Genomic DNA, 12,048 nt, shown 5'->3' on the forward strand with positions numbered 1-12,048 from the left:
CTTAATCATTGATGATATAAATTGGCAGCTTCTGAAGGTATTAAAGTCCACCTCTGTTACTAATCTGTAAGGCAAATGAAATCATGACTATAATATTACTTCGAATTTGGTTACATTCTCTTCCATATATAGAAGATCATGCTCTTGGTATCCCTTAAATATGGATTTAAAAAAATCAGCATCATGTAAACAGAGTGTAGAAAAGTAGTTGCTGGAAGCTGTGGGTTGGTGGAAAGAGGGAAAGGCTAGTAAAAGGGTACAAACTTTTATCTATAAGGTGAATAAGTTCTGATAATCTAATGTAAAACATGATGACTATAGTTGATAACATGGTATTATATAATTGAAATTTGCTAATAGAGTGGAATTTAAAAGTTCTCACCAAAATAATGATAAATATGTGAGATGATTGATGTGTGAATAAACTAGACAGTGGGAATACTTTTGTGATGTATAGTACACTGAATCACCAAGAAGTACACTTTAAATATTTTACAATTATATTTGTCAATTATACCTCATTATAGCTGAAAAAAGAAGATGATGCTCTGTCCTATGGAGATTATATCAGTAAATCTAGATATACTCTTTCTATCTTATGGCTTCCATGCTCAGAACTTTATGAGGTACAGTAATGCATGTTGCTGCAATGTCTGAATGTCCATTGCTGATGGATGCATACACCTTGTTTTCCATTCCCATATGGGGAGCCCAAATGCATGCTGACGCCATGCAAACTCACATGAATATTTCTGAGTGGAGTATATTTCCTGATGATGTGTAATTAGACAAGGGTAGCTGATCTTGCTACAACATAAACTATTTCTTATAGAAACTTAGCATCTCAAACTCTGGCTTCTGGACATGAGGAACCAGATTTACCATTTTTCTTATCAACCAGACAGGCAGACAAAACATATGAAACAACAGTTTTTAGACATTGAGAACAGATAATGCAAGAGAATTATCCATGAGAGAAGAATAACCAAAGACATGGGCCCTCCCTGGAGAGAGTTTCCAGGGTACAACGTAATGAGGGTGAACTCAGACAGAGCCCAGTGATCTCTTTCAAAGAGTCTAAATAAAGAGTTTGGACTTTAGGTAGGGCAAAGTCCTAGAGAGAATGATACAGCCAGAGAGAAAGAGCTTTTGAGAATCTGCAGAGAGGTCCTGTCAAGTCTTTAAATTCTAATCTTCTCATGTATGTGAGGAAAGTATTAAGGGTAAAGAAAATACCACCAAAAAGAAACAGAACAATCCCTAGACCACACACAGGGCCAGGAATAGTGAATGTCCCCACCAGCAAAAGTGGAAAGACCTCCTAATAAATGGGCGTTGGGTAGAATCCTCAGAAGGAGCAGGAGTTGGATAAAATTAGTCTAGACTATAGGCTGCTCAGGAAATGAAAAAGCTTTAAAAGCAAGACTTGAAAGTACCAAATTGATTCCAAGTATCTCAACTATGTGCCAGCATAAAATCCAATGCTTGTCACAAGAATGCAACAAAATCCAAAAACAAGCATGTGAAACTCACAATGTTAATAAAAACTGGTGTGTCATAAGCAGGAAAAGAATTACCCATAACTAAGGAAAAACTCAATCAGTAGAAACAGATACAGAAAAGAAAGAGATGATAGAAGTAACAGGCAAAGATATTAAGACAGCTCTTATACATATTCTCCATTTGTTCCAGAAAGTAGTGAAGAGTGTGAGAATGATGAGGAGAGAGATGAAAGGTATAAAAATGCATAAATGGAACCTCTATAGATGAATACAATAGCTAAAATGGAAAGTATATTGAATGAGATTAACAGCACATTAAATACTGTAGAAGAAAATATTAGAGAACAATAACACATAGCAATAGAAAGAAATATGAAGATAAAAAAGACTGAACAAAACAAACAGAGCTTCAGTGAAGTATGGGACAATATCAAGTGACATTTGTGTTCAAAGTTAACCTTTGAACATGTGGGGATTTCAACCTTCCACACAGTCAAAAATCCACATGTAACTTTAATTTCCCTCTGTGTCCATAGTTCTGTATATGCAGATTCAACCAACCCTGAATTGTGTAGTACATACTTATTGGAGAAAAAACCCACACATAAGTGTACCGGTGTAGTTCAAATCATGTTCAAGGGTCAACTATAACTGGAATTCTAGAATTGGGAAGGACAGAAAAAATATTCAAAGAAATAGTGGCTGAAAACTTTCAAAATGTGATGAAAAGTATAAACTTACAAATTCAAGAGGTTTGACAAAACCAAGAAGAAAAAAAAATGTGAAGAAAAATGCAACAAGGAACATCATAATCAAATTGCAGAAAACCAGTGATGAAAAGAACAAGTTAAAAGCAGAGGAATTCCAGAGTTCCCATCGTGGTGCAGTGGTTAACGAATCCAACTAGGAACCATGAGGTTGCAGGTTTGATCCCTGGCCTTGCTCAGTGGGTTAACGATCCGGTGTTGCCATGAGCTCTGGTGTAGTTTGCAGATGAGGCTCGGATCCCGCATTGCTGTAGCTCTGGCGTAGGCTGGTGGCTACAGCTCTGGTTATACCCCTAGCCTAGGAACCTCCATGTTCCATGGGAGCAGCCCTAGAAAAGGCAAAAAGACAAAAAAAAAAAAAAAAAAAGCAGAGGAGTTCCTGTTGTGGCGCAGTGAAATGAATCTGACTAGTAACCAGGAAGTTGCCTGTTCAATCCGTGGCCTTGCTCAGTGGGTTAAGGATCTGGCATTGCTGTGAGCTGTGGTGTAGTTTGCAGACATTGCTCAGATCCTGGCATTGCTGTGGCATGGTGTAGGCCAGCAGAAGTAGCTCCGATTTAACTCCTAGCCTGAGAACCTCCATACGCCATGAGTGCGGCCCAAAAAAAAAAAAAAAAAAAAAAAAGCACAGATACATAAATAAAAGCAGAGGAAAAAAGACAAAAAGACACAGAGAAGCAAAAATAAGAATGATAGCAGATATCATTAGAAACAATGCAAGCCAGAAGAAAGTTAGGGATATCTTTGAGGTTCTAATTGGGATGGGGTGGAAACAATCCATCCAGTTAGTATTCCACACCAACCAAAATATCCTTTTAAAATGAAGGTAAAATAATGACTATATTAGATATACAAAGCAGAAACAATTTCTCATTTGCTGACCAGAAAAAAATGTTAAAGGAAATACTTTAGAAAAAAATTACATCAGAGAGATATTCGGATCCACATAAGGGATAAATATTCAAGCAATGGGTGAGTATGGAGAAAATTTTTCCTCATTTTTAATCTCTTAAAAAGATAATTGATATCTGAACTTCAAAGAAAAAATAATAATTTATTATGGGTTATATTATATTATTAGAAGTACAATATACGACAACAATAGCACAAAGGCTAAGGGCAGAATGGAAATATACAAGTTTCTTAAAAGTATAATGGTATAGTAGTATGTTGAAGGTAGACTCTGGTAAGTTAAAGTTGTATGTTGTAAACTGAAGAGCATCACCAGTGAAAACAAAGCAAAGCTAATAAGCTAGTAGTGGAGACTAAAAGGAAACATAAAAATAAAAGATTAATCCAAAAGAAAGTAGAAAGAAGAGAGAATAGGGAACAGAGACCAGGTGGGCAAATAGAAAACCATAGCAGGATGGTAGATTTAAACCCAACCATATCAATAATCATATTAAAAGCAAATGGAGGAGTTCCCGTCATGGCGCAGTGGTTCACAGATCCAACTAGGAACCATGAGGTTGAGGGTTCGATCCCTGGCCTTGCTCAGTGGGTTGAGGACCCGGCATTGCAGTGAGCTGTGGTGTAGGCTGCAGATGTGGCTCGGATCCCGTGTTGCTGTGGCTCTGGCATGGGTCAGTGGCTACGGCTCCCATTAGACCCCTAGCCTGGGAACCTCTATATGCTGCGGGAGCGGCCCTAGAAAAAAGACAAAAAAAAAAAAAGCAAATGGGGAGAGCACTGCAATTAAGAGACAGATTTTAAGTTTGGATAAAAAGCAACACCCAACTCAAGAAATCTACTTTAAAGACCAAGATAGATAAAAAGTGAAAGATGGAAAATAAACCACACTAACACTAATCAAACACAATTCATGTATCATTCCATTTGTGTGACAATATAGGAAAACAAAACAGAGTGACAGAAAGCAGTTTAGTGGTTGCCTAGTCCCAAAGATTAGAGGAATGTATTGACTACAAATGGTACATTTAAACTTTTTGGAGTGATGGAATTGTTCTGTAGCTTGATAGTGATGGTAGCTATAGAACTGTATGTATTTGTCAAAGTTCAGCAACTATTGTACTTAAAATCGATGTTTGCAATTTGTACCTCAATAAAGATAATGAAAGGAGGAGGGAGATAGAGACAGAGAGAGAGAGAGAGGGAGGGAAGAAGGAAAGGAGGGAGTAATAAAGAGGAGACAAAAAGAAACAGAAGAAAAGAAATTAAACATTTTATTTTCAAAAACTGCAGTGACCTCTTTAAGAGTAGTTTCCACTGGCCCTTCATTCCATTATGTAAAATATTTTAGTCCTTTTTTTCTGATCCTTATTTTCTACCCGCATCTACACTCTGAGGGCCTTATTTTCCACCTCAAGAACTTTATCAAGCTGTTGTACTAAGCAAAGATAACTATATCCCAAAGAGAAATTCTGGCACCAGCTGATGATGTGAAACTTCCAACTAATTAAATGAGGAATAGCCTCAGAATAAACTGTCCCTCTCGTTGCTGTCTTTGACACCAACATATGCACTTCCTGACCTCACTTGCTCCATCTCTAGCCACATCTTCCTTTTGTTGTTGAAAGCCACACCCAACCCTCTGCACTGCTTTTACTCTTCAGCATCATAGTTCCCTCTCTTCAATAAGGAAGGCCAATTTCTACATCCTCCCCCTTCTCCCACCAGTAGGAAAAGTTGAATACACATGAAATTATTACCATAGGCCTTTGGGTTCACAAAAGACCAAAATAAGATGTGAACTTCAGAGGGTGGATACATTTCATATTCATAAGGACAACAGACTGCATGAGGAGCTAGACTGTAAGACTCTGGAGAAAGAGGATAATCAGATGGTGGAGCTGTGATAAATTGATAAAACAGGGCTGAGGGTATTAAAAAGACATGAAGTACAGAACAAAACAATGTATAAATAGATCTGAATGTACTTACATCACATGCTAACAGGTGATTTAATATAAGATGTCTCATCTATGGACTGGGAGAAAATATTTGCAAACAATGTGACTGATGAGGGCTTAATCTCCAAAACATACAAACAGCTCATACAACTCAATAACAATAACAACAACAACAAAACCCAAAAATGAGCAGAAGACCTAAACAGACTTTTCTCCAAAGAAGATATACAGATGGCCAAAAAGTACATGAAAAGATACTCTGCATCATTAATTGTTAGAGAAATGCAAATCAAAACTACCATAAGGTATCATCTCACACTGGTCAGAATGGCCATCATCAAAAAGTCTAAAAATAATAAATGCTGGAGAGGGTATGGAGAAAAAGGAACCCTCCTAACTGTTGGTGGAAATGTATATTGGTGCAGCAACTATGGAAAAAAGTATGGAAGTTCCTTAACTAAAAATAGAGTTGCCATATGATCCTGCAATCCCACTCTTGGGCATATATCCATAGAAAACTCTAGTTGGAAAAGATACATGCACCCCAATATTCATTGCACCACTACTTACAATAGCCAAGATGTGGAAGCAACCTAAAAGTCCATTGACAGATGAATGGATACAGAAGATGTGGTGTATATATATTCAACCATAAAAAAGGAAAGAAGTGTTGCCATTCACAGCAACATGGATGCAACTAAAGATTATCATATTAAGTGAAGAAATAAGTCAAACAAAGACAAATATCATATAATATCACTTACATGTGGAATCTAAAAAAACAATACAAATGAATTTATTTACAAAACAGAAACAGACTCATAGATATGAAAAACAAATTTATGGTTACCAAAGGGGAAAAGAGGTGTGTGTGGGGGGATAAATTAGCAGATCCAAATATTATATATAAAAGTAGATAAGCAATGAGGTCCTACTGTATAGCACAAGGAATTATATTCAATATCCTAAATAAACCATAACTGATAGAATCTGAATATATATGTATATAATTGAATCACACTGCTGTATACCAGAAACTAACACAATATTGTAAAAACAACTATACTTTATTAAAAAATAATCTTTAAAACTATAAGAAATATTATCAAGCCCCATAGAGAAAATATAATCATTCTTATATTCTGAGATGATATCCTGATCAAAGGTGATTCACTTCTCTGACTATATTTAAATAATAATTATTTAGATATGCTGGAAAATTAACTTGCTAACCTTTAAATAATATACCGGTAACATTTCGTGTTCACTTCAGATTACCATGGACTCAAAGCCTTTATAATGACATAGACATAGAAGTGGATATGTGTGAATCTTTCCAAATAGTGAAGGTTTACTCTAGAATGACATATATATGTTTCACTACTTTTATTGACATATAGTTGATTTACCATGTTGTGCTAATTTCTGATATACAGAAAAGTGATTCAATTATACACATATATACACCCTTTTTTAGTATTCTTTTCCATTACGATTTATCATAGGACATTGAAAAGTTCTCTGTGCTACCCGGTAGGACCCTGTTGTTTATCCCTTCCATTTATAATAACTTATATCTACTAACCCCAACCTCTCAAATGATACCTCCCCCAATCCCTTCCCCCTTGACAACCACAAGTCTGTTCTATATGTCTGTGAGTCTATTTCTGTTTTGTAGATAGGATTCATTTGTGCCATATTTTAGATCCCACATATGTGATATCATATGATATTTGTCTTTTTCTGACTTATTTCACTTAGTATGAGAATCTCTAGTTGTGTCTATGTTGTTGCAAATGGAATTATTATGTTCTTTTTTTATAGCTGAGTAGTATTCAACTGTATATATGTACTACATCTTCTTAATCCATTCATCTGTCAATGGAATTTAGGTTGTTTCCATGTCTTGGCTATTGCAAACAGTGCTTCTGCAAACATAAGTGTGCATGTAGCTTTTGCGAATTATAATTTCGTCTGGATATATACCCAGGAGTGAGATTGCTGGATCATATGGTAATTCTATCCTTAGTTTTCTGAGGAACTTCCATACTATTTTCCATAGTGGTTGTACCAACTTAGATTCCCACCATCAGTGTAGGAGGGTTCCCTTTTATTCACATCCTCTCTAGCATTTATTGTTTGTAGACTTAGTAATGATATGGTCATTCAGATTAGTGTGAGGTGGTACCTCATTGTAGTTTTGATTTGCATTTCTCTAATAATTAGCGATGTTGAACATTTTTCATGTGCCTATTAGAGAAAGGCATATGTCTCTTTGTAGAGATCTTTACCCCTGATTTGAGAGTGATGAAAGGTAGTTCTCAGAAACTATCCAGGTGTTCTCATGGCTTTTATTTCTCCAGGTGCTTCTTATCCTGACCACACATTCCTTGTGGAGAAGATGGATGATGCTGTAGCCCCGGGCCAAGAATATACCTATGAGTGGAACATCAGTGAGGACAGTGGGCCCACACATGATGACCCTCCATGCCTCACACACATCTATTACTCCTATGAAAATCTCATACAGGACTTCAATTCTGGGTTGATTGGACCTCTGCTTATTTGTAAGAAAGGTAAAAAAAAAAATTCAGAATAACCAAGATATTGGATTAGTAAGGAGTGCTATAATGGAATGAAGCTTTGGAGCATCTTGGTGTCTTTCATAAATCAAGCAGAGAGAAAAGGGTGCAGAAACCAGGTCATTGCTTGACATTGATATTTGAGGAGTTGGAATCTTCCTCTCTTTCTTCAATCCCTCCTTCATCTCAGTCTTGGGAGTCTCTCCCAAGTAAATCCCTGTCTAAGAGTATGATCCATAACATTTATCCCCAGGCCAAGTTGTTCTGAAAGTATACAGCAGCCTATACTCTGCTGAGAGTATTTGTAAAGAACTTTGATTAACATAACTGAGATTTGGGTTGGTAATTTGGTCTATAAACATACAAAACTCCATGTTTCTTTCTTGTAAACAAGCTGAACACTTTGGGAGGTAGGTTTCAAACCTACTTAACTGATTTTATAAGAAATTTCATTGAATGGGCTTCTTAGGAGCAAGCTTGGATTTTCATTTTAGCCCCAAATGAATTCATCTCATTTTTCATTAAAACAAACAACCATGACTAACTGTACTGTGGGAAATAATGTGATGGATTCATCATCTATCTAAATATACACACATACCAAACCTACATACATTCCTAATATAGACGATACTGCGATGATACAGAAAAAAATTAAATTTATAAAATGCTCTTCTTTTGTTTTACTATCAGCTGCATTTTCCCCTCATGAGAATGGATTATTTCTATTACTCAGCTGTAAAAAAGACAAACTAATGTCATTGGCAGCAATGTGAATGAAATTATCGATTCTCATACTAAGTGAAGTAAGCTAGAAAGACAAATACCATAAGGTATCACTTATTTGCGGAATCTAAAATATGGAACAGATGATCCTATCTAAAAAAACAGAAACCAATCATGGCCAAGGAGAGCAGATTTGGGATCCCGGGGGGGAAAGGGGAGGGAGTGGGATGGATGGGCATTTTGGGGTTTTTTAGATGCAAACTGTTATATTTGGAATGGATGGGCAGTGGAGCCCTACTGTACAGCATAGTGAAATGTGTGTGACTGAGTCACTTTGCTGTACAATAGAACTTGAAGAAACACTGTAAATCAATCATAATTTAATAATAATAAATCATAATAAAAGAATGGATTAATCTTGACCCTCTCAAACCGGTACTCTAGTATCCTATTACACGTATTAGCAAGATGGCTGTATTAAACTTGCAGTGTGATGCTTTTACCCAATGAGCTAAGGTACCTATGTATTCACTTAATGACACTGGAAGACATAGGTACTTTTACTAAAGCCTTGACAAGCACTCAATATTTTCTGTCAGATCAAATTTACCTTTAAAGCCCTATTCCTCAGGCTATCAGGTACCAGAGAAGACAAGATGGCACTAGGATTTTAATAAGCCTTCAATCATTATTACTTAATAGATGCTATTTTTCTATAAGAATGTCTTACAGTTTTCACAGTTATTATTGGCTGCTTACCTAAAACTCTTCTATCTAGGAATATCTAATGAGAGCCTTCTATCTGGGATGCTATTAAATGTATGTCTTTTTTCATAGGCACTCTAACTGAGGATGGTATTCAGAAGATGTTTGACAAGCAATATGTATTGATGTTTGCTGTGTTTGATGAAAGTAAAAGCTGGAACCAGTCATCATCCCTAATGTACACAATCAATGGCTATGTGAATGGGACGATGCCAGGTAATATGTGGTCTGTGCATTATCCAACAACAGTTAAAGCATCAGTACCTTTTGTCCCATTGTTTTCTTCAAGGCACTGGGGAAGTTGACCATATTCACTGTCTTTTAACTCCTAATCTGAAAGGCAATGTAATCTAGTTCAGTGGTTCTTAGTATCCTATATATTTTTTAACATGCAAGTACAACAGACAAATTAGCAGCTACCTAAGAGGAGGAGTGTGAAATCTTATCAGATGTAGTGCTCTGAGCAGGTTTCACATTGGGCTACATCTCCAGGAAAACCTCTAGGATATCCTTCAGTGAGTTATGTGGTCCTTGCTGCATGGTGACCATGCCTTCTTCCAGAAAAGAAACCGTAAAGGACAGACTCCAAAGTTAGTCTCTACCAGGAAGAGTCAGCAAGAAGAATGCAAGGAACATACTTACAGTGGAGATGAACAAGAGATTAGGAGAAATATCCAACATACAAATACACTACCAGCATTTCAAAAGATGATGTTGAGTAATATTCAATGGCATGTGCAATACTTTTCTCTTTTCATTTGCATGTAGATTATTGTAAAAAAGCAAAATCATAAACACTTGTTTAAAAAAATTGACCTCCATCTAGACTACTCCTATGTCTCTCTGATAGAAATGACCTGGAACCAAAGATCCCGAGGAGGAACAATGAGGAAAGTTAAAATATTACTTTATTAAATAAACTGTGCTTCAAAACACTGGGCTTTACAGAGACCATTCTTTATATCTGAAAATCACAAATAGCTTCTCTTACTGAAAAAATAAAACTTGTCGAGGGTTGAGGTCTGGACTTTGCTTTTAAATTGTATTCCATTTCATTTGATTCCATCTTCCCACCTGGGTCATTAAAGATATACTCAAATGACCCTGGGTTTTGATTCAGAGTTTCAAAACTTAGTTAACTGACATATACCTTAGGACATCTGAGTTCACACCTTGCTCACTTCTCTACCTCAGTGTGGTTTTTGGCAGTTAGTTGTCTCAATGTACTTACAAAAATGGGTTAATCATTTATCCTGGTGCAGAGGATATTTATAAATTTTTCTTGCAGATAACATGTCATGTCTGGTACTATGTGCTCCAGAGGGGAGTAGTCAAAGAGAAATTGTATCTGTATCCTGCCAGAGTAAATCATCTGTATAAATACAAAGAGAAAAAAGCAAAAAAAAAAAAAGCATGCAAAAATATCTATTGGGGCATAGAGGTTATGAATTTATAGTTGAAAAAGACAGAGTAGTTGGGGCTATGAAGTGTGGCATAGGGCAATGTTATTAATAGAGACTGAGAAACATTAATGTTTGTAAAATTGCCTTATGGAGCAGTATAAATTGAACAGATATGATAAATGCTAACACAGATGTATTAAATGCCCAACCCAATATGAGCACTGATTTGGGGCAGATAAATGCTTGCATCAAAGCTTCCTATTTTCCAGCTTCTTGTTCTCACCTATGATACCAGGAATCCCTGCCTTGTTAGAATGGTCTAAAAAAAAGACAAGTTCTTAGCCCCTCGTTGGGGAAGGCATTGATTCATGGTGCCATGATCCAGTATCAAGTGGTTAGAGATCTGAAGTTTAAAACCCAAGCCAAGGATGGAAGCCAGGGTTGGAATCTCCCACAGAGCAAATTAGCATTTTCCCAGTCACTGTGGGAACAAAGAGGGAGCCAAACAGCTTTTCAACTTAGTTCTCAGTACTTCATTTATGAAATGCTCTCAGTGGCCCAGTATAATGAGGATTTGTCCCCTGCATTTTAAGGAGATCCTATAACCCACAGAGTAACTCATTGCCTTGTCACTAAAACAATCAGCTAGTGAGTAAAGAAGCAGTATAAAACCCCTAAAGCCCCATCTTCACATCTTCTTCCTCTTAGGATCAATCTGATCCCTTTCAGGATTAGAGAATCAGGGCCTTAAACTCAGCTCTATTGGAAGTTCTGGCAGTTCTCTTCAGATGAACCCAGACTGGCTCTAGAGTGACCAACTACTCAGGCTTTCTCACTTCTAACTCTGAAAGTCCTGCATTCTGGGAAACTTCAGCCCTGGGTAAACCAGGATGGTTGGTCACCTACTTGCTTCTCTCTTTAGCTTTAGCAATCCCTGTGTTTCTGAACTAACATACCCCATCTCTGGACTCTATAGTAACACTTATTATAATGGGTTGTGACTGTCTGTTTGCCTGCCGCTCAGATGTCTGCTTTTCTAGGGCCAGAACCGCAACTGGAATGTCTGTACCCCCAGAACCTTGCACAATGCCTGAGGCATAGCAGGTGCTCAATATGTATCTGATGAGTGAATTTTTGGTAACAGACTGCTGACTTCCTGTTTTGGCCTCCATCTCTCCCTCTCCCTCAGATATAACAGTTTGTGCCTATGACCACATCAGTTGGCATCTGATTGGAATGAGCTCTGGGCCAGAACTGTTTTCCATTCATTTCAGTGGCCAGGTCCTGGAGCAGAACCATCATAAGGTCTCAGCCATCACTCTCGTCAGTGCCACGTCCACTACTGCAAACATGACTGTGAGCCCAGAGGGAAAGTGGCCCATATCTTCTCTCATCCCCAAACATTTTCAAGGCAAGTAATTCTTCTAACAGTC

At 37.1% G+C, this 12,048-nt stretch overlaps 1 protein-coding gene across 1 annotated transcript in view; it reads left to right on the forward strand.

The window, feature by feature from the left end:
* The window catches only part of F5 (coagulation factor V), a 76,870-nt gene that overhangs the window by 19,885 nt on the left and 44,937 nt on the right, over positions 1–12,048 (forward strand). The window contains exons 4-6 of the mRNA XM_047783983.1: positions 7,503–7,715; positions 9,285–9,428; positions 11,805–12,026. Of these exons, the coding sequence (XP_047639939.1) occupies positions 7,503–7,715; positions 9,285–9,428; positions 11,805–12,026 (579 nt within the window). The remainder of the gene's footprint in view (positions 1–7,502; positions 7,716–9,284; positions 9,429–11,804; positions 12,027–12,048) is intronic.

The sequence above is a fragment of the Phacochoerus africanus genome, chromosome 6 (genome assembly GCF_016906955.1).
Source record: "Phacochoerus africanus isolate WHEZ1 chromosome 6, ROS_Pafr_v1, whole genome shotgun sequence".
NCBI lineage: Eukaryota > Metazoa > Chordata > Mammalia > Artiodactyla > Suidae > Phacochoerus > Phacochoerus africanus.